This window comes from Narcine bancroftii, chromosome 14 (assembly GCF_036971445.1).
Source record: "Narcine bancroftii isolate sNarBan1 chromosome 14, sNarBan1.hap1, whole genome shotgun sequence".
Taxonomy (NCBI): Eukaryota; Metazoa; Chordata; class Chondrichthyes; order Torpediniformes; family Narcinidae; genus Narcine; species Narcine bancroftii.
In genome coordinates this window covers 58,679,504-58,706,044 of record NC_091482.1, presented here as the reverse complement: position 1 = coordinate 58,706,044, position 26,541 = coordinate 58,679,504, and the positions used below count along the sequence as shown (strand labels likewise).

General features: G+C 39.0%; 1 protein-coding gene and 1 long non-coding RNA gene across 6 annotated transcripts in view; one reads left to right on the top strand and one right to left on the bottom strand.

Moving 5' to 3' along the window:
- The window catches only part of leo1 (LEO1 homolog, Paf1/RNA polymerase II complex component), a 61,051-nt gene that overhangs the window by 3,096 nt on the left and 31,414 nt on the right, over nt 1-26,541 (top strand). For 3 of the 5 annotated variants that reach the window (XR_011348760.1, XM_069911158.1, XM_069911157.1), the window contains exons 2-12: nt 1,033-1,830; nt 3,097-3,198; nt 3,327-3,418; nt 4,343-4,488; nt 5,744-5,828; nt 5,994-6,088; nt 7,537-7,671; nt 9,365-9,500; nt 9,648-9,834; nt 13,654-13,751; nt 16,411-16,557. Coding sequence is in view for 4 of the 5 variants with exons in the window: in XM_069911158.1 (XP_069767259.1) it covers nt 1,033-1,830; nt 3,097-3,198; nt 3,327-3,418; nt 4,343-4,488; nt 5,744-5,828; nt 5,994-6,088; nt 7,537-7,671; nt 9,365-9,500; nt 9,648-9,834; nt 13,654-13,751; nt 16,411-16,515 (1,979 nt within the window). In the remaining variant the exon portion in view is untranslated. Of the gene's footprint in view, nt 1-1,032; nt 1,831-3,096; nt 3,199-3,326; nt 3,419-4,342; nt 4,489-5,743; nt 5,829-5,993; nt 6,089-7,536; nt 7,672-9,364; nt 9,501-9,647; nt 9,835-13,653; nt 13,752-16,410; nt 16,678-24,371; nt 24,594-26,541 lie in introns of those variants that run through there. The other 2 variants (XM_069911159.1, XM_069911156.1) reach the window with 2 other exon arrangements.
- On the bottom strand, nt 2,750-4,110 carry LOC138749586 (uncharacterized). The gene is made up of 2 exons (XR_011348761.1): nt 4,025-4,110; nt 2,750-2,895 (listed from the first exon to the last, which is right to left on the bottom strand). It is a non-coding gene; the product is annotated as an uncharacterized lncRNA (long non-coding RNA).

Genomic DNA, 26,541 nt, shown 5'->3' with positions numbered 1-26,541 from the left:
TTGATGGGAACCCACTAACCTGAATGAAATATTCACTCCTATTTTTCTTTCTGTATCTGACTTGTTGAATTCTTCTAACATTTGTGGTTTTTAATTAGATTTTAGATTTCAAACATCCACAGGACAGGAAAACCTCTGATATCCGGCACCTATAGGGACTGTCGGATAAGTGCATTTTCCAGTTGCTTGAGGCTTACTCTTACAATACCTAACTAATACACCTGCATTAAGAATAAACAGTTTAAAATACTAAAATACTACACTGAACAAACCTCGAGTGCTTGAGTATAAAGAAAAGCGTTTTCTTTATTTTCAATCTCATTCTTTGTAAGCTTTTAACCATCATTGCATCTGCAGGTTCCTCCCAAAAGACATTATAGATAATTAACAATTAATGCCCGCCCCCCCCCCCCCCACCAGTTTATAAATAAAGCCTCAGACTGGGGCAACTCTTACTAAACAGGGATAAGGAGACACTTTAAGAGAGTCACCCCAATGGTGAGCAACATCCACCAGGTCTTCATCCCAGGCGTCGCCATTTTAATTAAATACAACTTTATTCAAACAGCTGCTATGAGCAAAGCTTGACTAAGGCACTCCGCTGGCTGAATATTTGCTCCCATCTTCACCAAAGGCTCAGAGAGCATTTACTTTTATAATTTTAAATTTCTGTATTTTTTTTACCTGTTATTTCATTCTTATTTATTTTAATATTTTAATTTATTTTCCTCAGTGTTTTTGCCAGTTGCTTGAGGTTGGCATTTGCTTGAATTCTGGATACCAGAGGCTTCACTGTATTTTGTTTGGGATTATATGCTGTGAGTATTGAAGCTGAATTGTTTGTATTGCAGATTTCCAGGCTTTGCAAACATGTGAAATTGGCAGAAAGTAAAGACCAACTATTCCCCACCAACAGTATTTCATTGGGAAAAGAAGGCTAATATATTAATGTCAAACTTTCTTTTTTGTGCTAATTAGAAATGGAAATGGAATCAGATTAATGTGATAATTTTTTCTTTTTTTTTATTACAGATTTTGATTCTGGATCTGGATCAGGCTCCGATTCGGAGCAGGAACAAGCGGCCTCAGAAAGCAATCCTTCCAGGAGTGAAAGTGAGAGAGAGGATGAAGATGAGAGGGAGACTACTAAGCCTAGCAATAAAGAGCTATTTGGGGAGGACAGTGAGGATGAAGTTGGGTCAAGACAGAACGGAAGTGAAGACATGTCTGAAAACCAGTCCATCGCTTCTGCACAGTCTGACCAAGATGATATTCAGCACTCAGATATAGAGCAACAAAGTGGCTCTGAAGAGCAGCAGTTTGAAAATGAAGATGATGACAATGTTTCGGATGCTGGGAGCGGGCGATCGGACGCTGGGAGCGGGCGATCGGACGCTGGGAGCGGGAGATCGGACGCTGGGAGCGGGCGATCAGGTGCTGGGAGCGAGCGATCGGACGCTGGGAGCGGGCGATCGGACGCTGGGAGCGGGCGATCGGACGCTGGAAGCGGGCGATCGGACGCTGGGAGCGAGCGATCGGACGCTGGGAGCGGGCGATCGGACGCTGGGAGCGGGCGATCCCACTCTGAGGCTGGTAATGTCCAGTCAGATGCAGGAAGTGTTCATTCCCAATCAGATGCTATGAGTCACCATTCCCACTCTGATGCTGCCAGTAACCAATCTGATGTGGAAGATTCCGGAAAGGATGTGCCCTCTGAGAATGAGAAATGGGAGAGAACTTCCAGAAGTGATCAATCGGATGAAGAGGAAAAAGCACACCACTCGGAAGAGGAGCAGCAGCTTTCAGATGACGAGCAAGAACATAAATCAGGTATTGTAAAGCAAAACCATTCAGATTGTTGGTCCATATCCATCGAAGCTACTATTATCCATAAATTTGTCCACACGTCTTTTGAAAGTTGTTGTTGTGCCTAATTCTACAGTTTTCTCAGGTAGCTCCAGATTCCACCCTCCTCTGGGTGAAAATATTTGCCTCTCAAGCTCTTCCTAAATCTTTTCCTTCTCACTTTAAACCTATGCCCTCTAGTTCTAGAATCATTTACCCTGCAAAAAAGTCCATGCCTCTCTTGATTTTTTTTTTAACTTCTATAAGATCATGGGCGCCACAGTTGGAGAAGCACACCACATTTACAGTGGCAGCAATTGGGACCGGGGTTTGAATCCTGTGCTGTCTGTAAGGAGTTGGTGCATTCTTCCCGTGTCAACATGGGTTTTCCCCAGGGGCTCCACTATGGAAAATGTATCAGGGATGTAGATTAATTGGTACAGACTCGTGGGCTGAAATGGCTTGTTACCATGCTGTATGTTTAAATTTAAATCCCTCTGTCTCCTTCGCTCAAGGAAACTAAAACCCAGCCTATCCAGCTTCTCTCTATATGCCCTCCAGTCCTGACAACATCCTAGTGAATCTCCTCTGCACCCCTTCCAATTGAACAAACAGAACTGCACGCAATGCTCTAAATGTGGTCTTACCCCGTGCAGTTCTCTTTGTTCAGCTATAGGAAGGACATCACATTAATTAATTGGAAGGGCTGCAGAGGAGATTCATTTGGATCTTGCCTGGACCGGAGGTGTTTAGTTATAGGGAGAAGCTGCATAGGCTGGGTTTTTGTTCCCGAGAGCAAAAGAGGCAGAGGGATGGTCATATAGAAATTTACAATCAAGAGGGAAATGGGGATAATGTGAATATGCATAGTCTACTAAGCCTAGCAATAGAGGACATGAAGACCTTGTGCAGTTGAATCACGAGTTCCGCCAGCATGCCAAAAGCCTTCTTCACCACCTTTATCCACCTTTTCTTTCCGTCTCAGGTGGCTTTTGAATAGGGTAATTTAGCTCATTAAAATTCCTTCCAGAATTTGGAAATAAAACAAGTCTGTGAGGAATAAAGATTGAGAGCTTTAATATTTTTACACTCTTACTGAATTAAACCTCAAAATTTAACCCTAAGCTGCCTGCATTTGGAATTGCATCTGTAACTGAATTCATTCCCAATATTGCACGGTTAAGATGAGCATCGATATCAAGAAGTTCTTAAGCCAGATATTGTTTCAGTAGTTCTCTATTTCAATTGCAGGATCTGGAAGAGGGAGTGAGAGTGAAGATGAAATAGTGAGACACAAGCCAAAAAAAATAATTGCTTCAGATTCTGACTCTGATAGCAATGTAAAAGATAAAGGTAACATTCTTGAAGGCGTTTTTTACTCTCTCTGGCATACAATTTTTAAAAGAATGGCATTTTAAGCCACTACCAATTCTAGATAGTGCAATGTGATCATGAGTATATTGGTGTTATGACTGTTGCAGATAAAATAGATGGAGATGATCTTTTTGGAGGTGCAGATGATATTTCATCTGACAGTGAAGGTGAAAAACCTCCAACTCCAGGCCAACCTGCAGTAAGTATTTATTTATTTAATACCTATAGCAAAGCAAATAGTATACATAAGATTGAATTGTCTCGAAATCCCATTTTGTAGTTGATACTAAGCTATATTTTAATAAATCTGGACAGATGGAGGATAGCTAAATTAATTTAAAATAAATAAAATTACATTTGTGGAGGACATTGATTCATCTACAAATGGATTATTGTAGCCAGAATGGGTGACAAGGAAATTAGTGGGTTAATGGGCTTGATAATTGGCTTGAGGAGCTGGCGTGGACTTGGTGGACCAAATGACTTTCTATGTCATCGTAGAATATTCTGAAAAACTCAACAAAGAATATTTTTTGAAGTTAGATGAGTTATTGTCATGAAGGAAAATTGTTGCTTTGAAATTATATTTTTTTTAAGTTTCTGAAAGTTTTGGGGCTAAAACTGTTTTAATGATTGATAAAATGTTAATGGGTTCTGGAATCCGATTCAGCATTGTAAAAAGCAAGAAGGTTGTTAGCCCAACATTTGATAAAGTGACCTTAATTTGGTTTCGTTAAACAATTAATTTAGAATTTTCTTGACATTAAGAGTTTGGGAACAGCATTTTAATTAATGTTAATGTTACCGCAAAATGTTAGCAATGTGGTGCTTGCAGGAGCTGGAGGAAATCACTGCTGCCACACCGAAGGTCATTTTTTATTCACATTCAGCTCGCCCCTTTAAGGGCAGCACGAGCTCAGTCACCTGGTGCACTGTGATGTCATAATGGCTGCCCAGGGTGGGCACTGGAAGGGGTGCTGGAGTAGGAGAGAAAGCTCTGACGACGCCATTTCCCCATGGCTGCCCTGCCACGTGGCAATACAAGCGGGGCCGGTTCGCCATGAGGATGTGTGCCGCCACAGCAATAAACTTTTTTTTAGACTGATTTTGTATTTGCTTTTAGGATGAGTATGATATGGATCAAGATCATGCAGAAGAGGAACCAATTCCTGAAACACGGATTGAAGTAGAGATTCCCAAAGTGAACACTGATTTAGGAAATGATCTCTACTTTGTTAAACTGCCTAACTTCCTCAGTGTGGAACCCAGGTACTTCTGGCTTGTATTTTGACATCTCCCTGAATATTGCAATGAATGTACAAATCAGTATCTCGTATGATTTGGATTGTAATATAAAATCTATTTTGCCATCTTGATTTCTCCAAAAATTCTTTGCAATCTTTCCTTCAAGTGTTTATCAATGATGTTGACAGGATCTTCCATCTCCAGAACTCCGTTCAGTGTGGGGAATTTTTTTTTAAAATTACTAGAGAGGATTCTTCTTAGTTTATTCTTTTCAAAGTTAAATGTTACACTTTTAAGTTCATTGATGTTAGGATTTGGTCTGACTATTTAAATTTCATCTAGGTCTTCACTCTTATGTATTGGGGCCAAAACGGAACAGAGTTCTCGAGTTATGTTGTAACTCAAACAGGTGCTCAGTGTAAAGTCCAGTTTTTTTTTTAATATAAATTGCATTTTATTTTTATTCTTTGAGTGAGGATGTCTTTTGTTTAAAAATCTCCAGAAGCCTGACCACTCATTCCAGTTTTCACACTCCAGACCTAAGGTCATTGTCCTCTATTTGGATTAACATTTTTACTTGTTTATTGCTCCTTCATGTTGAATGAACACGCTGAATGATCTGCCATAATATCATTAGAATTATAATTTATTTTCATGAACATGTCACCAAATTTGTTGTTTTATGGGAGCATTACAGTGCAAGTACTGCTTTAAAAATTACATTTAAAAATAAATAAATGAGTGCAAAAATAAGAGAAAGTGAGGTAATGTCTGTGATTCATTGTCCATTCAGAAATCTGATGGCATAACTAGGCTATTTGAACACCATAAAATAATATCTCAATATCCCTGAAGTACTTGTAAAATCTAAATTTGATACCAACCTTTTGTTTCACGATACAAGCATTATTGTTGACATTAATAAATTGTGAGATCAATTAAAAAATTTCCTTTACTAAATGGCATTAGTCAGCATCAAATGTCCTTTAGAAATTTTTAACTAACTCGAAGTAGAAAGTCTTGTGATCGTGTTTCCACTTCTGATTTGGCTTTTTGTAGAAATCGATTTTCTATACTCACTCTCAGGTGGCTGAGACCAACGGTGAATTAGTACTCGTTCAATGTGTGAATTGGATTCATTTTCCCTCTCCGTGTTTAGATCATAATGCATATTTTTAAACTGTTTTCATTGTGGGCATTTTTTAATGTACAGGGTAGTTTGTGCCCATTTTTCAAATTATAAGGCACCAACATCCAGCTTTATGATTTCTTTTTAAAGACCATTTGATTCTCAGTATTATGAAGATGAATTTGAAGATGAGGAAATGTTGGATGAAGAAGGGAGAACGAGACTTAAGCTAAAGGTAATGCTTTTCACCAACCTTCCCATTGCCACACCAAGGAAAGTAATAAATGTTTCTAGGATTTTGTTGCATGCATTTTTTTTGGAGGGGAGGTTGAGAGTGGAAGGCTATGCTTGTCCAATTATATTAATACCTTGAAATAGAATGTTGGTTTTCTGGCCACAGGTAGAGAATACAATTCGCTGGCGAATACATAAAGACGAAGAAGGAAATGACATTCGCGAAAGTAACGCTCGAATTGTAAAATGGTCAGATGGAAGGTCAGTAATATTTATTTTGCCGATTAAAGTATCTCAGTCAAGAATTTTGAAAGTTGGAAGATTCTATAATGCAGCTTTAAAATATTCTCGGTTCTTGTGAAGGTCAATATTTAAGTTTGTTTATTTTCTTCATGTCATTTCATATACTTTTTGAAGAATTGCTCAATATACGGTGTGCTTATTTTACCTGGATAGATGGTTCTAACTGCAGCAACGTAGAAGGAAAACTTCCTTGCTCACAATATAAATGTGTTTGTGCAGGATATTGATAGGGTGAGCGGGAAACAGAGAAAGTAAGTTTTAATTGATTGTTGCAAATCATTTTAACAGGAAAAATTGGTGGATAGGCTGAGATTTAACATTTATTTACATATGTGATTCCCAGATCTATCAGTAAATATAAATTAAAGTTAAATTTAATTTTAATTTTTTAAATTTAGACACACAGACATTTTGGCCCATGAGTCCGTGCCACCCAATTTACATCCCATTAACCTATAACCCCCCCCCCCGGTACATTTCAAATGGTGGAAAGAAACTGGAGCCCCTGGGGAAAACTCACACAGACATGGGGAGAACGTACAAACTTCTTACAGCGCAGGATTTGAACTTCAGTCTGGTCCCAACCGCTGGCGCTGTAAAGGCGTTGTGCTAATAGCACCAACTGTACAAATATTGGGTAGACAGCCTAAATGTAGCTCAATTTCTTTTGAGACTGGAAGGTGCTGATTTGATCTTCCTTGCAGGTTTATTCGTGCCAGGTGTATTTCTCAGGTTTTTGAAAATCCAGGAGATAAAGGGAGGCAACTACAGCTTGGAAATGCTTAGGTTAGACTAGATTGGACAAAATTCTGAGGAAAATATATTGTAAAAATCCGATAATGCATCTTTTGTTGGTCTGGACCCCTCCCCTGCCAGACTTGTCTTTATTCTGACTCCTTACTGTTCTTTGGTTATTCCTTGAAGAAAGGCTCAGGCCTGAAATGTCGGTAATATATCTTTACCTCCTATGGACGCTGCAAGACCGGCTGAGTTCCTCCAGCAGATCTGTATCTTTTTTACTCACAATCTGATTGTTCAGAGATGCTGGTGATACAGCGTCTGGTTTATTCTGGAGAAATTCTGCCACGCCTGCAGGAATAAGGAATCTCAAGGTTATGTGGTGTCATATAGGTTCTCTGATAATAAATCTGAAATTTGAAATCTGCAAGTATTTTGGAATATTAATATGCAAAGCATTCAATAGTTCAGAAAATCTGCTCACGTGACGTTAGCACGTTTCCAAGGTGTCGGTTTTATTGGAGTCTTACTTAACTATAACCGAACTATTTTGTACTTATAAAATTAAATGACCTGTGATTTTGTGTCGCTAAAAGAAACTAACCTCAAAAACACACCAATAAGAATTATGCATACATCATTTATAGATGGTATTTTTTTAATTGTAGTATGTCCTTGCATCTGGGAAATGAAGTTTTTGATGTCTACAAGGCTCCACTTCAAGGGGACCATAATCATCTATTCATTAGACAAGGAACTGGTTTGCAAGGTCAGGCAGTCTTCAAAACCAAGCTTACATTCAGGTGCGTTGAACTCTTGGGAATGAAGGATGAAAAACTTTTGATTTGCATTTCATGACTAGTTAATAATCTGAAAAATAAAATGACGTAACCTATATTAATTTATTAAGAGAATGTTTTGTCTGTAGCAGAAATATTTGAGGAGGATAAATGTTTTTTTTAAAACTTCTGTGGGTTTTTGCTATTAAAAATTGTTTCATTAAAATTAACCTTAAAAGGGACTTTAAATTCTTGTTCAGTAACCTGAGCCAGGTTATGTTGTAACTTTAACTGTAAGAATTGATAGGTTGCCATATTTCAGACCATTAAAAAAAAATCAAATCAACATTAATATCACTAATCCTCATATTCACCATAGCTATGTTTGGTTTCTTTCCATAATATGATTTTTAAAACGTCACAAATGCATAGACCATACTTAAAGTTCAAAGCTATTCCAGATCATTTTAGAGAATGTGTATGGATTTATTTTCCTTCTCTGCTTCATGAATGTCTGTTTGTCTCTTGACATTTTTAAGATTCAATTTCATATCATAGTAATAAAACAGTGTCATATTACATGAAATTTCTTTTTGCCTGCTGCAAGACAGATAGATTCGCCACAGGCAGGAATTGCTTAAGCGCCTCTTAGAGTCAGACTTGCAGTCAGGGAGAGAGAAGGAAAAGAGAGTCCCCCAGAGACACGGAGTGTCTGTAGATGCGTTTCCACAGCCACACAGAGTCCAGTCCAAACCACTGGCAACACGATCTTCAGATCTGAACCTCTGACAGAGTCAGGAACCCTTCAGCGCCCTCGACACCTCCTCACATACCGGTTACGATCCCAGATACCCCTCCAGCCAGTCTTCAGCAGTCCACAGCCCCGCGTGAGTCTCCCAACAGCAGTCTCCAGCAGCCCACAACTTTCGCGTGTTCCTCACCTCGAGTCGCCAGCAGCACGCCGCGTGCACTGGTCCCTAGCCGCTGTGCCCCCTCACTGGTCTGGTGCAGTGGTCACTGTCCCCATGGGTCAACTCCTCCGCTTCTCCTTCTCAAACGGTGCATTATCTTCCTGTCCTCTGGTGCTCTACTCCAGTCCTCTGCTTCCCCAGAGTCTGCAGCCCCTTGCAGTTGCTACCGTGAATGGGCGCCGTCATCTTGGGCGCAGACCCGTGGACATGGGATTCCAACTAAAATCACCGTTGGCTCCCTCAACACGCCATTCAAAGCCAACAGCAACTGATTTGGCACTTGACTCTGCGGGAACACTGCATCTCTGCTCCCTCACTCCCCATGGGTCTGCACCAACGATAGCACTGCTGCTACAGCGGCTCCAGCAGAGCGGCCATCAAATAACTATATAACTGTTGATGACCTCTATTACTTTCCCAATGCCCTCCCTTCATGTACAAATTGAAATAGTTCATACAGGCAAGGTAGCTACGAGAATTGCGACTCATTTTATTCTCCTCTATTGATCTCAGTTGAAAGTGCATGGGCGATAATCCGCTGGGAGCTCTGGGTTTAATAACTTTGGCCTTCGTGAAGCCAATTGATTAGCATCCAATCTGAAATAAGCATATTCCTGTCTATCTATCACGCTATACATTTTATGATGATTCCCTTGGCTATATGTTGAAAGTATAATTCTAAGGAGTAAGTATAAAACTTTATATGAAATATTAGATTAAATCAGCTTCGTCGTAATGTTCCACAGGCCTCATTCCACAGATAGTGCAACCCACAGAAAGATGACTCTGTCTCTAGCAGACAGATGTTCAAAAACCCAAAAGATTCGAATCCTTCCAATAGCTGGCAGAGATCCCGAATCCCAACGTTCGGAAATGATAAAGGTAAGAAAAGTTGACGATGCGCCAGTGGAAAAGACTGAAATGCAAGCATCACCCCTTTTAGGAATGGGAGAATCAGTGGTGTTCAATGAAGTTTAAAATTAGATTTGCAACTGGACAAAGCTGCCAAATTGTCTTTGATCTTGGCAGAAAGAGGAGGAACGTCTGAGGGCTTCCATTAGAAGAGAATCTCAACAGCGTAGAATGAGAGAGAAGCAAAGTCAGCGAGGTCTTAGCTCCTCCTACCTGGAACCTGATCGGTATGATGACGAGGAGGAAGGTGATGAAACCATCAGCCTTGCAGCCATCAAAAACAAGTACAAAGGAGGAATTAGAGGTATGGACACTGACGGAAACAGGGAAATGGATAGTTCATTCAAAAGCTACAAGACTTTGATGTGTTGCAGCAAAACTTCCAGTCCTACAATCTGTTCTATTTTTATATTTAAATTTACACGTGCGGTCTCTTCCGGCTCATGAGCCCATGCAGTCCAATTATACCCAATTGACCTACAATCCCTGTACGTTTTGAAGGGTGGGAGAAAACCCATCCAGACAGGGAGAACAAACAAACCCCTTACAGACAGCGCTATACCAGAACTGTGCTAACCACTACGCTGACGCTGACTGTGTCATTTCTTGATAGGAAAATTGCCTTGTGATTGCAGTATATTTTATTTTTCACGATGCATTTTGTCAATTTCCAAGCAGTTAATCTGTACCCCATGTGTAGAAGTTAGATTACTGCTGAAAATCAAATTTAAATTTCTGAATTTACATTCCACTGATTAAAATGTTTAATTTAGTGCATTATTTTTTAAATAGAGAAATTGGTAATACTTTAATCTTTAAAGAAAAGAGATAACAGGTAATTTAGAAATACGTACACCATTTCAGCTCTGAGTGCATGCTGCCTCCAACCTACAACCCCTGGAAACTGGAGCCTCCCCCGGGAAAACCAAACAGACATAGGGAGAAGGTACACACTCTTTATGGACAGTGCGGGATTCGAACCCTGGTCCCGATTGCAAGCGCTGTAATAGCGTTGTGCAAACCACTCCACTAACTGCACCCTCCCCAATATACAAGAAGCTGTAGATCTATAAAATCATGAGGGACGTGAATAAAGTGAATGCTCAGTCTTTGTTCCAAGTTAGACAAAGGGAAGAGATTTAACAAACCCGAGGGGCTGCGGAAGGATGTGGACCAAATGCAGGCAAATAAGATGAGCCCAGAGTGCGAATTTGGTCGGTGAGGGCTGAAGGACCTGCTCTGTGCTTTATGACTCTATGCTGGAATCGAGAGCAAAAAACAAGATGCTGAAGCAATTCAGCAGGTCCTGCGGTAAAAGGATGGTCCTGCTCAGGACCGCACAGGATCTCGGTCAAAGCATCAATATATATGGCTTTGCCTTCACAGGTGCTGCTTGATTTCCCCCCTCCCCCCCCAACCAATGATCAATGGAGGTTGCAAGAGGTAATTTAATTTCATGGGTAGGATGTTCAATGTGGGAAGCAGTTGATCTTTTAGTAGAGGTAGTAATTCTTCCCCTATTTTCCATGAGAGAGGCTTAACCTTCATAGTAAGAGGGCAAGTGATTTGGGGTTTTTTTTATTGCTGAGAAATTGTAATTAAGCAAAATCCGAAAATTTTTTGAAAAGTTGAAACAGCAATTTTGCTTATTTTTAATCAGTTTGAGGTTAATGATTATCAAGTAGTAGGAGAAAATAGAACAAGTATGATTTCTCAATTCCATTTTTAAGTAGCAGTGCGATACGAGCATTTGAGAAATCTCAGCGTACCAGTTGCCATCTGTATTCGGTCTTTTTACTGACATCTAGCCTGCTTTCATCTTGGAACAAGCTTCAAAACAAGGGCAGTGTGGTGGGTAGTGCAATGGCTTTACAATGCCAGCAATTGGGACCGGGGTTGGTATCCCATGCTGTCTGTAAGGAGTTTGTATGTCCTTCCCCGTGTCTGCTTGGGTTTTTCCCCAGGGGTTGAGGTTTCCTCCCACCATTCAAAAACATACAGGGGGGTTGTAGGTCATTTGGGTGTAATTAGGCGGCATGGACTCGTGGGCTGAAATGGCCTGTTACTGTTCTGTGTATCTTTTTGTTTAAAAAACAACTTGGGAACCCACTTAAGATATTCAACTCTGTTTGAGATCGTGATATAACATTATTGTTCCACCAGGTGGCGTGCAGTACATTGCATGGAACTGATTTTAGTCAACAAATTAATAATCGTCGGTGGTAAAGCTGAAGGTAGCTCAGAAAAATTAGCTTTGCTCTTTATAAATAAAATTTTCCAAAAAAAAGAAAAATAAGCTTTGCTCATGAATTTTATTGGCTAGGAAGAGCATTTATTCATGAAAGCCAGCAAACTTTCTAAACCTTTATTTGCCTCTTTTCTACCCCACCCCAAACCTGACCAATGCACAGTTCCGATCTCCTGCTCCTACTAACATTTTATATTGGTTTATTAGCAATAGCTTTTACATATTATTACAATGAAGTGTGTTATGCAGACAGTTTTGACCAATGCCAATGTGTTCCATATCTGATTTTGTATGCTAGCTCTTCCACTGTTCGTAGATGCATCCACATAGATAACTATTGTAAACAAGAACATTTTAAGATTGAGAATGTTTGCCAATAATCCAAAGAACTTAACATGCTCAAAGAAACCCAAGGTAAAATTCTGTTGTATGACAGCATGACTCATTAACAAATTCACGTAAAATTTATCCATCTGTTAACCATGTTCTGCTAATGTTTGACAAAGTGCGTCAGTTTGTCTATTTATTATATTAATAATGGAATAATAAATTTAACAATTGGGCTAATTGTATTCGGTTCACATGTATACATTTTGCTATAACCTCTCTCTCCACTGCATGCCTATAAATTCATCTTGAGAAATTTGCAGGTTATGTATAAGCTCATTGAACTAGATGACATAACTAGTTTCCTGGAATACACTGTTGGAAGTTAATCTTGGAAGAAAATGTCTAGATGAGGTGTAGAAGTTATTAGGCGGATCCAGATTTTTAGGATGTTGAGTCTTGACTTGCATGGAAAAGGTTTAGACCCTTCTGCCAATCAGACTATGGCAGAGAGCTACTACAGTCAATGGTGCTGTGTTACAGTTTGGGATCCATTGAAGAGATCCAGCATTGTTCCTGGAAGCAAGCAGAGGGGAAATATCCAGTGCAGGAAACTACAAAAGAGTCGTGCTTGATTTAGAATTGGAAGAGAGTAGTGAATCAGAAGCAAATGAAGCCCTCCCCCTCCCTCTGCACCACCACCATTTGTTTAGGCGCCTGCCTACATTTTGTTCATACCTTGATGAAGGACTCAAGGCCGATCTTGATCTTTCCTGCATAAAGGACATTGTTTAACCTGCAGAGTTTCTGCAGCTTGTGTTTTTACTTCAAACGCGGAGACCTGCTGACTTTTGTGTTTTACAGAAGCAAATGAAGCTTTGTTCTCATAACCAGTAGAAGCAGAGTTCGTTTGAGCAACAGATGATTAGTGATTTATCTTTGGATAAACGAGGGAAAGCCGGCTGGTGTCCAAGAAACTTAGACTTTGGGAGCCAGGATTTTTTAAGAAACGGAGGACGTGAATATGAACAATTAAATGGATTTCAGCCTAGGAATCCAGCAGAATAAGGGCAGCATGGTTAACGCAGCGGTTAGCGCAAACACTATTACAGCGCCAGCGACCAGGGTTCAAATCCCATGCTGTCTGTAAGGAGTTTGTACATTCTTCCCATGTCTCTGTGGCTCTGCTTTCCTCCCACCCTTCAAAACGGTACTTGGGATTGTCGGTTAATTTGGGCACCGTGGGCTCGTGGGCAGGAAGGTCCTGCTACCGTGCTGTTTATTTAAATTTAGAATAATGCCAGGTAAACAAATACATTTTATTGGGGGACAGGAATAGCAAAGGAGGTCCAGGTGAATAAAAGAGTCATCAAAGCAGAAATGTTTATTCACAAATCCTCTTTCATGATAAATACTGGATAATGTCGAATTTTAGTGACACTGCTAATGCAGAGCCAAGACATTTTAAATTAATAGCCATCATAATTTTAAACAAAGACGTGTTGGAAATATCTATCTTAATATGTGTGTGCTTAATATGTATTTCAGAGGAGCGTGCCCGGATTTATTCCTCAGACAGTGATGAAGGGTCTGATGATGACAAAGCTCAGAGGCTATTAAAAGCCAAGAAGCTTGACAGTGATGAGGTTCGTATGGAAAACTGGAATGCCTAAACCTAATGTTAAGATACAAATAGGAACAGCTACTGCAATATGGCAAATATTATTGATCTTCATTGATAGTAAACTGATTTTTAACTTGAGATCTTGTCATTTTAATTTGGGCCTTGCATTTGGCTAGAGGTATACCCCGCTTTACGAATAGTCACTTTTACAAAGAAACCAGTGTTTGTTTTTACTGAAAAATTATAGTGGGTTTTTGGTTTTATAAAAATTGGCTCCTATAGTAGTCAATGGGTCTTCGCTTTATGAATATTTCTCAGGAATGCTCTATCTTCATAAAGTGGGGTATACCTGTGTTCGTATTATACAGATGAAATCCAAATTATTGAAATAAAATTAAAATATATACAGTGACTTCACTTGATGTGTATATCTATTTAGTTGAATAAGTGGTTCCCCCATCCATCCATCCACAGTTTCACTTTCTGCGGTTTCAGTTACCCGCAGTCCAAAAATATTAAATGGAAATTCCAGAAATAAACTATTCATAAGTTTTAAATTGCGCCGTTCTGAGTAGCATGATGAAATCTCACGCTGTCCTGCCCAGTGTCCAGCGTATCCACGCTGTATACACCAGCCGCCCATTAGTCACTTTGTAGCCGTTTCGATTATCAGATCGGCTGTCGTGGTGGTACTATCTGCGGTTTCAGGCTGGGGGTCTTGGAGCATATCCCCCATGAATAAGGGCGACTACTGTATTTGTGAATAAATTCTGATATTTGTTACAAATATAGCAATATGAATGGCATACCAAAATACCGGTATGCTCTGCAGAATGCCAGATGATATAGGAATGAGGGGCTCACTTTTTTTGGGGGGCGGGGGGGGCGGGAAAAACTCGGTGGCAAAGCTAGATTTGAGTTTTGAGCCTTCTTTGCATTTGTCTATCTATGATCGCTGTAATTAGATTCTAGAATCGTGATTGTTGATTGTTCTATCTGGGTAGGTAAGTGAGGGAAGGAAACATTTATTCAGCACTTTGTATTTTTCTGCAAAGCTGTTCCATAACTGAATAGACAATGAGCCTTGAGTGAGTGGTTGACACATATTACTCCATCTCTAGAGACAAGGAGGTGGTGAGGGAACAAATGAAGGAATCAAAATGCATCTAAAATGTGAAATGTAATTTTATAACAACATTTTGAAATTTGATGAAAGGAGTGACCCATTAGTTGTGCCTATTTTTAAAAATGTGAAATGCTAAATTTGATATTTAAACAGGAAGTTGGATTTTATTATTGTAAAAATATTTTATGAAATAGATAAAAAATATATTGAGTAAAAATTCCATGTCCTTCTACCTGATTGGTATCCTTATTTGTATTGTTGAAACTCTGGGAGACCTCTTGAGTTTCTTTCAAGTACCTCACAAATTTGTGACTTAAATTTCCTAGAGAGACAATGCCCAACATGTAATGAACATCAATCATACAGTGGCTAATTAGTGCAAGGTGAAAGCTGTAGGGCTGAAAGAGCAGCTGGAAGAATTGTTCCCTATAATTATGTACTGTAAGGATTTTGTTTCCTCTATTTTTCAACATTCAGTACCAAAATGAAATAGTTGACCATTGAAATATTCTTGCTAGGTACAGTGATGTTTAGCTAGAACCAGGCTCTGGGCTTTTGCCAGGGGCGGCCTGGCCTCTGGGCGGCCTGGCCTCTGGGCGGCCTGGCCTCTGGGCGGCCTGGCCTCTGGGCGGCCTGGCCTCTGGGCGGCCTGGCCTCTGGGCGGCCTGCCCTCTGGGCGGCCTGCCCTCTGGGCGGCCTGCCCTCTGCGGTTGGAGCCTGTCTCTGGTTGGGTATATTGCTGGGGCTCGAGGTCAGGAACATGAGGGGGATTGCCATGATTTAGAGTGCTTATATATTTCCTGCTTTCCAGGTTTGCTTGAGCATGTATTATGTTTTACCTTGTAAAATGTTTAATAAAAATGAAATAAGTGTGCTTTGATTCTAATGGGAGTAACATCCAGTTGTTTGGAAAATCTGACAGGCCAGAACCACCGAAATGCGAAGGATATTGGATTACACTGGACAATGAAGGTTTTGCTTTCTGAACACTTTTGGGTGTATTTTATGAATTTTGGGCTGCTGATCACAAAAATCACCTTAAAATGTTCCTATCATTTACCATTTTTTTTAGATATAATCTATTTTGTAACTTCCCCTCATATTTTGCATTTACTTGTGTATTGCCCATAAAGCTGTTTTTTTAGACTTGGGCGTGCTTAGGGGTGCAGACAGCCTATAAAAGCAGCTCACATATACCAATGCTGTGCATTACATTGACTATAGATTAGTTAATGTTAATTTAGTTAAAATGTGTGAAAGAGCAAATCTGAATTTATGTTTGTGTTCAGCTTGAAGTTGTCTATCATAATCACAATTTTTTTAAGAGAAGCAAACCTTTTGGGGGGAAAAAAATTGTCCAGTGTTATCAGAGTTTTTACTATACTTATGATGTTCTTTATGATTCACATAATTGATTGAGGAAAAACTTCACAGTTCCTATCAATGCATGCAAATATGACGTAATATATAATTTTCTTTTCTACATCTTTCTTTTCTCCAAATCCTCCTCCTCTCTCTCTCTTCTCCACACCCCCCCCCACCCACCCCATGTTAGGAAGGTGAACAGTCTTCAAAGAGAAAAGCGGAGAATGATGATAAAAGTTCCAACAAAAGAACAAAAAAATATGTGATTAGTGATGAAGAAGAAGAAGATGAGTAAGGACGGCTTGTGTGAGCGGACATTAACTTGTACAGTTGTTTTGTAAGTAGCGATGTTGTGTGTTTTTTTTGTGGGGGGGATGATTTTGGTAATCATTGTAATTTGTTGGTTCATATATGTACCAAGACTCAAAAATTAAATCTTTTATATTTAAAAAAAAAACACAGATTTTTAATGATTATGTTCCAGCTGTGACTTAACACATTTAAGAAGAGTGTCAGGGCAGCTAAGGTAAAACAAAAAGTAAAATGGATCAGCATTGGTTTCCATTACTTTGGACGTAAAGGTCTGGTTTGGTTATAAATATACACAAGAACACAAGTAGGAACAGATGAAGGCCTTTGAGCCTGCTCTACTCATTTGGTAATATCTTGGTCTCAACTCCAGTTTTCCTGCCTAATCCTCAATCTAGTTATGATTTGCATTCTTCTCTTTAAATTACCAACTGGGTCATTACTGAGGAAAAGTATTTATCTTTTCCTTATTGTTTCGTGTGGTTCTCATTTATTTTTGACTCCTCGTTTTCTGCATCTTTTTCTTTCTTGTGCTGTTTCTAACTGATTTTTACTTTTGACGGTCTCTTCTGCTTGATTTTAAAGAGTATAAAATCGTATATGTTGGAAGGAAGCTCTATTTTTTTTAAAAAGGTATCAAAACAACTACATTTGTAACAAAAGAAATCGCAGCTTCTTCGATTTGGAACTCCATGATCAGCACCTTTGAGGAGCAATAAAAGTGAATGGAATACAGGTGACATGAGTTGTGGTAAAATGATGTGCTGCTTTGATTTTTTTTGCAACTTAAGTGCCATGTGCAAAGGAGCCATTCACATCTGTAGGAACATGAGCCTTTCGACCATGAATGTAGGTGGGTTAAATGAGAACCCTTTGCTTTATTCTTGAATATGGTATTGAAATCTCTAATAGCACCAAATTTTGACTAACTGTCGTAAGATGTTACTTTTTCTATTTAGTATTTAAATCACAGTGATTAACAGTGCAATGATACAAAAGATAGATTAATTGGTTACTTTTTATTTGCAATTTATGAAAGAGTTTGCTCAACAAGGTTTTCAAATTACTCTGATAACTGAAAAATATGTTTATTCAGGCAAGACTGATATTGCTTCATGCAATAAATTGAGCATTTTTATTGTAATGTGACTTCCCTGTATCTGCATGTTTATAAGGATTATATTTTCCACATTCCATTATTGATGATGTAGGTTTAAAACAGACTGAAATGGGTTTAAATCTGGTTGGTGAATGGAGTACGGCAGGGGTCAGTACTAGGTCTGCAATCGTTCACAATATACATAAATGAGGAAGGATCCAAGTGTATCTAATACCCCTTTTACACTGATGTTGAAAGATGGGAATTAACCGCCTTTTAACCGCTTCACTTACCAGTGTGAATGCAACGAACGCAGGATGGGGGGGGCGGGTGTAATTTTCATCCTGGTAATTACCCAGAAAGGTAGGTAGCATCAGAGCTGATGCATTTAGCATAGCACATGACCCATCTCTTCTTGGTTCAGTGTGAATGACCCGACCTGGCTTGAAACACAGGTTGTTCACAGACCAATTAAGTGGGGACTCTGTGTGAAAGGGGTATAAAATTGCTGATTACACTGATTTGAATGGAAAAGCAAATTGTCTGAAGAGAAATATGGATAGGTCAAGTGAGTAGGCATAAGTAGGGGCAGATGGGGTGCAATGTTGGTAAATGCAAGGTAATCCACTTTGGAAGGAAAATAGTAGATCGAATTGTTATTTAAATGGTTAAAGGTTGATTTGGACAGAGAGACTTGGGAGACCTTGTGCATGAATCCAAAAAGGTTAGTTTGCAGGTACAATCCCTTCATTGCCAAGAGGGATTGAATTTAAGAACAGGGAGGCCTGGTGCAGTACAGGGTGACTGCTAGTATTATTTGGTATGTTATAAATCAGCATTAATTTACTGCAGGTGGTAAAAGAAAGTGAGATAACAGGTCATAAGTTTGTGACTCAAGATCTGATCTCAACAGCTTGGATGGAGTTCACAAACTATTAAGTTACTGTTCCTGAATCCAGGTTACAAATTTAGATTGGTGCAAAGCAGGTTTTACTTCACACCATGTGAAAATTGCGACATATGAATTGGGGTTCAAGAGCAGAATTAACTCAAAAGCGAGGCAGAATGAGACTATCTTTCGATTAATCTCATCATCTCAGTTAAAGCATCAATGATATTTGATTGTCATTTTAAGATCCACTTCTAAAAACTTGAATGTGTTAGGCTCGGACTGAGGAAAGAAAAGTGTCTTGGACAACATTAATCTCTGAACCAGATGGATATCAATTTATAAAATGTGAAAGTCTGTAGAAACCATACAAAATAAAAATACAATAGTGGAGAAAATGGATATCAATGTATTGTTGTTTATGGGGCCTAAATTGGCTGCTACATCACCTATATTGTGACTATTTTTATTAAATCTCAGTATAGTGATATTTTTGTTGTAAAAAGGTGCTAGATTACGGCAAGCAATATTTTACAATTGTGGTACTGGCTGAATTTTCAGTTGCTGTTTCCTTCCTTATAAAATGCTAAGTCACCAACAGTACTTTTGAGATTATAACTCTAGAAAACATTGTTTATGCAAACAATACCTTAAGAAAATAGATTTCTCGACATAATTATGACTGAGCTATGCAATGAAAATTAAGTGTGGTTCATGTGTAGAAAACCGAAAATCCGGATTGCTCAGGGATTGAGTTGTCTGCATTTTCAGATTTTCCGGATTCTTGGGCAGTACTTTTAAAATTCCTATTTAAGGAGAAATAAAAAAGGGACGAACAGGTAAATTTTGATAATTTATTCATTAGCAAATACAGGTGCTCTCCTACTTCCGATGGTGCGACGTAATTTTTAGAAGTTACGATGATTCGAATCTGTAATTTCAAATTCCAATCTGTTCCCGTGCTTGCGATATGCAGTACCCTACTCTCACCATCCAGCAACTAATTTCTTGTGCCTAGTGTGCATTTCAGCTGTGTACATTAATGTTTTAATAAAGGTATTCAAAATGTAATTATAAAAAATGGTAAGGGTGTGATTTTTTTTTTCCGACTTGCAATGGGTTCGCCAGAACGCAACCCCATCGTAAGTTGATGAGCACCCTGTAGAGCATGCTTCATTTATCAAAACAAGCAGTTTTAAAGAAAAATAAAGTGGTCGCTTGTTACCACTGTGCATGCAAAAGCCTACTAAATTTTAAAAGTTTGAGTTTTGAAAAGTCCGGATTCTCAGGCGGTCCAGATTCCTTGCATCTAGATTTTAGACTTCTACTGTAATAAATAAATGGAAATTCTTTATGGTATTTTGCTGTGGTGCCCAAAAAATGTGCAAGAAGAACCTGTTTGATTCTCTGACAAATTATGAGTTGCTTTATAATAAAGTAAAACCTCAGTTATCCATTATAAGGTGAATCCTTCCAAACCTCTGGTGGAAAGTGAAAGTTCCGAGGTGAATCAAACTTCCCGATTATGTTTTTAAGGATATGTTTTAAAATGATCATTGTTCTTCTTTCTGGGTTTTAATGTCACCCATTAAACTTTCAGTAAAACTCTCGACCAATATTTTACCTTTCATTATTTTAGGAAACATTAAAAGTCTTGAAATGTGAACATTCAGATGAATAGTTAACAATTATTGTTACAAAACAATATTAGCAGGCAATTCTCACATGGATTGAACCTGAATTTCTTTTAAAATCCCTGAATAATTCCTCATCAGGTGCAATAGTTATCGACTCCTGAGATTCAGCGAATGAGTTAACATCGCAGAGTTCAATTTAATTGCAACTTTCCCAAGGTCATGAATTTTGTATGATTTAAATTGAATGCCAGAATTGGGGAATGAAATCCACAGCTCTTATTATTTTGTTAAAAGAATGGGGTTTTTTTAATATAATTATACCCAGATTTTGAATTGATTACCTTTATAGGAAAATATGTAAAATAACAAATCTTACCATTCCAGTAGACCTGATTTTTGGTGGCATAATTGTGTACATATGAGAAAGTATTAGTCGTGATCCATGGGATCTGCATTCCATCAGGTTATGAAGTGGGACATGCTAATACACTAACAGATTGTGTCTACATGTCCATTAATGTACAAAAATGCTCTATCTGTAGGTCCTACTCATTGTACCCTTGACCACATTCCTCAGCTATCTGTGACCTTGAATTTTAAGTCCATTAGCTCTTTTAAAAATAGATAGGGTTAAATATCAACGCTTCATGTGACCTGTAGAACAAATGTGGATACTTGTGCGATAGCGACAGAAAACATTACTCGTGAGAATTTTCTAGGTCAAGCAGGGTGAGGTTAATTTTATTGGCAATAATCAGCCTGCATCAAAGTGATGGGTTGAATGTGCCATAAATTTCAAAATGCAGTAACATCAATGTATCTATCACTCCTTTTATTGTATGATTTCCAGGGTAAAATCAGTGATTCAACAACCTGTTTAGGCTTGTTGATATTTACCAGTTATTGGAGTAATTATTTAGCCAGATACATGTAATCTGTGCAATACTGTACACACACCATTGGTCATTTGCATTTAGCATATTTTGATTTTTTTTAAATCATTTCTGCAATTTTAGGCCTGTTTGCCATTGGTTATTTCCAATACTTACATGAAAACTGTAATGATATCAACAATACTTTTTTTTTAAATTGAAAAACCAGCATCAGGAGCCCTGGAAAGAAGATGTAAAATAAGGAGGCACTGATGTGTGGGTGCCAAATTCTGGATTTTAAAAACTCTAGGTCAGTTGTAACTGCCGTAAGTGCTCTGTGATTAATAAAGGATTGCTAAAGGTGATATGTGAGTGATTGTTACTGAAATATTTTGCTTGTGAAAAATTGTCATTGGCCCATTTTCTTGGGCGTTCTGAAACCGTCCACCTAACAAGTCAATGTGGTACCATTAAAACAGCGGTTTTCAAACTTTTTCTTTCCCCCACATACCACCTGAAGTAATCCCTTACTCATCAGAGCTCCTATTGGCATAAGGAATACTAAGTGGTTTGTGAGTGGAAATAAAGAGGTTGAGAGCCGCTGTTCCAGATGATTTGAAAAAAGAAAAAACTGAATTGAATAGTTACAACTCAATTAGTAAGAATATGTGACCTAGAACCTTCCACTGAAGAAGACATGATCTTGTGTAAGTAGCCTTCCCTGTGACACCTTTGGTCACCTTTCCCACCATGTAGAAATTTTTTAATCTCCCCTGAATTGTATACCATATACACGTGTGTAATAGTTGAGTAGATCGATTTTCTTTTAGGATAAAATTTAGGGAGTCAACTGTTACGTGCATACTACGTTTGACCATGGTAAGTGCCTGTATCACTCGAAGCGTCAGGAGTTCCGATGGGCAGGCAGATGGCTGGGACTGGGTTGTATGTCCGCAGCTGTGATGATTGGGTAGCTGAGGCAAGGGTCGAGGTGTCGGGAGCTCGGATGGTTGGATGGCCGAGGTGGGGAACTGTGGTTGAGGTGTCGGGAGCTCTGGTGGGCGGGCAGCCGGGGCCAAAAATAGGAGGGTCAACTTTTTCCACACAATATTTGGAAAATACCAGATTTTTTTAGCTAAAAATATAGGGTTGACTTTTACATAGTATTGACTGTTACACATGTAGTTGCCATTTATATCAATGATAAATTTTCTGTACCAGTAACAAACGTAGTGCTGAATGCGACCGAAAGCACACTTGGATAACACTTTATTTGAACAAGTCTGCAATAAAGTTGCTTATGGTCACAGCATAATACCTGAGTAGAGAATACAGTAAAGCCTCGTTAGTACGCGATTCGTTAATCTGCGGAATCGCTTATAGCACGGGTGTCTGTGATACAGTAAAGCCTCGTTAGTACGCGATTCATTAATCTGCGGAATCGCTTATAGCACGGGTGTCTGTGATACAGTAAAGCCTCGTTAGTACGCGATTCGTTAATCTGCGGAATCGCTTATAGCGCGGGTGTCTGTGGACCCCAAACTTTGCAAATAAGTTGATTGAAATTCAGAATCCCAATATTAAAAGAATGTGCTTGCTTTCTCTCATTGAAATTGTTAGTGCTAGACAGCGGATCCTTTTAAAACTGGTAATATTTGGGTTTGATTATCCGTGGGCACTCTGTTCCACTACTCGGCTGTAACACGGTATGAAATCTTGGACCCCAACTACCGCATTCTAATAAGGTTTTACTGTATATAGTGGCAATCATTTGCAATGACTGTAATTACATGAAAGTATCTGATGGAAATAATGCATCAGAAACAAAGTGGTAAGTTTATTTTAATAATGAATATTGTGACAGTTTCAGAACATTTTAACAGCAATGAATGTTTGTAGTTAATGTGTGAAGAGAGAAACAGAATTAACCTTTCATGTCCATGGTTTTCCATCATTTTTTATTTCAGATTTTGGTGTCTTTCCATTAATCTTGCGATAAAACATTTTCGTCCTTTTGCTGTTAGTTACTGTGTGTCTTGCATTACAACAGTTATTACTCTTCAAAAGTACTTTATTAGCTCCAAAACTACTTATTTCTAGTTTTCTTTCTTTCTTCTCAGTCCCAAAACATTCCTCGGTAGTGTTTTTAATGGTTTGTTTAAATCAAACAACTGAACTCACTTTTAGTCTAACTAACATTCTGGAAAATGGGGGCACTGCCAGAACCATTGTAATGGCAGCGCTGCCTTGGAGACAGAGCGAGGAACGGAGATGCAGTGCTCCCGCGGGGTCCAACTGCCCAGTCTACAGCCGTCAGCTCTGCACAGGCTTTGACCAGCCCGCTAAAGGAGCCAACTCCTGCGACTGCGGGGTCTGGACCCAAGATGGTAGTGCCTCTGAGAGGCAGCAGCCATGAGAGCAGAGGACTGGCACAGGGCACAAGAAAATCAACCCCCTCCCCCCCCCCCACCCCCAGACTGAGTAGGAGAAGCAGAGAAGATGACTCACGGGATGGTGACAACAGGAGCGGACTAGTGAGGGGTTCTGAGGCTGAAAGACCCACACATGCGGCTGCTGGTAACTCAAGGCAAGGAACGCACGGAGGCTGTGGGCTACTGGAGGCTGCTGTCGGGGGAATCGCGCTGGGCTGCAGACTTCTGGAGACTGGTTCGAAACTGGCTGAAGATACCAGAAATTGGAACAGGGATGCGAGGGGGTGCCGAAATGCATAGGATTCCTGACCGTATCAAAAGTTTGGATCTGGAGCTCGGATTGCCAATGGTTTGGACTGGACTCTGTGTGGCTGCAGAAACGATGGAATCCATGGACACACGGTGACTCTGAGGTGCTTCAAGCAATTTCTGCCAATGGCGAATCTGTCTGCCTTACTGCAGGCAAAAGCAGTTCTGTGTAATATGACACTGTTTTATTACTTGACAATAAATTGCATCTTGAATCATCTAATGTTGGAAATTAGGATTCAAGTGCACCAAGCTCAAACAGGAGGTGCAGGCGTTGACCTGCTAATTTGGATGTACAGGTTGCACTGGATCTTAATTTATGCAAATTTAAATTGTTGGAAGACAATCTAGGTACCTCTCTTTCCAAATCTTTGTTACAAAAATTCAAGTAAACGAATGGAGGTTCCTGTCAGTAGGAATAGGAATTCTGAAGTGTCTTCAACTGATATCATTACAGCACTGGCATTGTTGCTGTTTTATAATGACTTAATTCCAAATAAGTTTTTATCTGATTTTTTGAAATCTGCTCTCTGGGATTGTGTACTTCATAATTTACCACACCCATGTTTGAGTCGAGTGCAGTTTATATTATGTTTTTTTTTAGATCTACAGCATGATGACAGGCCCTTTCAGCCCATGAGCTCGTGCTGCCCAATTACACCCAATTGACCTACAATCCTGGTATGTTTTGAGGGGTGGGAAGAAATCGGAGCACCCGGAGGAAATCCATGCAGATATGGGGAGAAAGTACAAACTTACAGACGGAGGCCAGATTCAAACTGGCACTAAACATGCCGCCTATTTCGACTGCAGATATTTAATTGTGTTTTGGTTTTGTTCAATTCATCTTCCAGTAAAATCTACCTTTCAATGGCCTTGAGAATCAGATCAGTTTAGACCAGTGGTTCTCAACCTATTTCTTTCCACTCGCATACCACTTTACGTAATCCCTATGCTATTAGTGCTCTGTGATTAGTAACGGATTGCTTCTTAAAGTGGTATGTGAGTGGGAAGGGAAGGTTGAGAACCACTGGTCAAGACCCAGTTATTACTGAAATATTTTGCTTGAGAAAAATTGTCATTGGCCCATTTCCTTTGGAGTTATGAAACCATGCACATAACGAGTCAATTAGGTACAATTAAAACGGTGGTTTTCAAACATTTTCTTTCCACCCACATACCACCTTGAGCAATCCCTTACTTATCACAGAGCACCGATGGCATGAGGAATACCTGAAGTGGTATGTGAATGGAAAGGAAAAGGGTTGAAAACCACTGGTTTAGTCTGTAGCAGTAGTTGGCCAAATTGCCTCCAGATGGCATTGTTGTATGGAGTCATCAGGATGTTGCATCTTTCTGTTGCCTGATAGTGTAGTGTTGTTCATCTCCAGACAACTTCCTTTCTAGCTTGTAGATAAAGGAAGGAATGAGCTGATTACATATTTTTCTATCTATCATCGTGAACAATGGATTTTTAATTGTTGTTTGTCTTTCTTTTAATTGACATGCACATTGAAAGGAAATTTGTGAATTGACTCTTCTTGGTAATCCTGGTCAAACTACTGTGGTTTAAAAATATCTTTTTACTATAAAGTTCACAAAATTAAGAATTTGCATCCAGCATCAATTTCTGGTTCTCGAAAAGAATTTGAAACCTTAACCAATCAAGAATCATCTACGCTGGGAAAAATATTATGAATATTCATTTTATCCATTCACCTCATGATTTTATAAACCTCCGTACAATCACTCCTAGCTTCCCATGCTATAGGGAATAAAGGCCCAGTCTATTCATTTTTATTATTGTTGACTTTAACTCTGTTTTAAATTTCCTCAGCTGTCTGGATGACTTTTCTCTAAATTATTTTGACCAGCAAGAAGATCCACAATGCAAGGAATTTTCAAATTATTTTTTATGGGTATTACTGGTGAGCTAGGCATTTATTACCCATCCCCGATTGCTCTTGAATTGCGCTAGGCCACTTCAGTCAAGCAAGGCAAATAGGTAAAATCTTCAGTGAAGAGGATTAGTGAGCCAAATTTCTTTTAAACAATTCATTAATTTCATAATGACCCTTACTGATTTATTTAACTAAGCTTAAATTCCCCAACTACCATGTTACAATTTGAACTCTGCTCACAAGCCCATGGATTCTCCATTACTTGTCCAATAACACTTTACCTATGTATCCCTGTGTAATTTTAGTTCAAATCAGGGAAGGGGGTAGGAATACAGCTCTTCTTGGTCTAAACTGAAAAATAAATAAAGCATGAATTTTGGCCAGAGAGAAATAATAGTCCAACTATTGGAATAATTGTATGGTTTGATGTACTTTCCACTATTACACAATTAGTACCACGATTTGTTGCAACTGCAACCAACCATTCTGCATCACTCTTTACAAATATATTAAAATAATCAAGAACTGTAAAAGGAATTTGACTCATGTAAGCATGAACGATTAATATGTTCCCCTCACTTGTGTGATAGGATGTCTACATTATTGTTTAGTTGTCTGACTCACTGCACTTCCACAGGACTCTGGGAAAATTTCAAAAATTCTATCCACATCATAATACTCATTTGCATCCAGCAAACAAGTGTTAATTGTAATGAAGATGTTCAAGATGGCAAAAGTTGAAAACGATCATTCATACTTATCGGCTGTTTCCTTTTTGGGTGGAGTTATGAGAAAAAATTTCTGGATAAAATATTTCCTTTACTCCATGTGATCATAACTCGATTGTGAAGGAAATCATTATAGCAGAAAGCT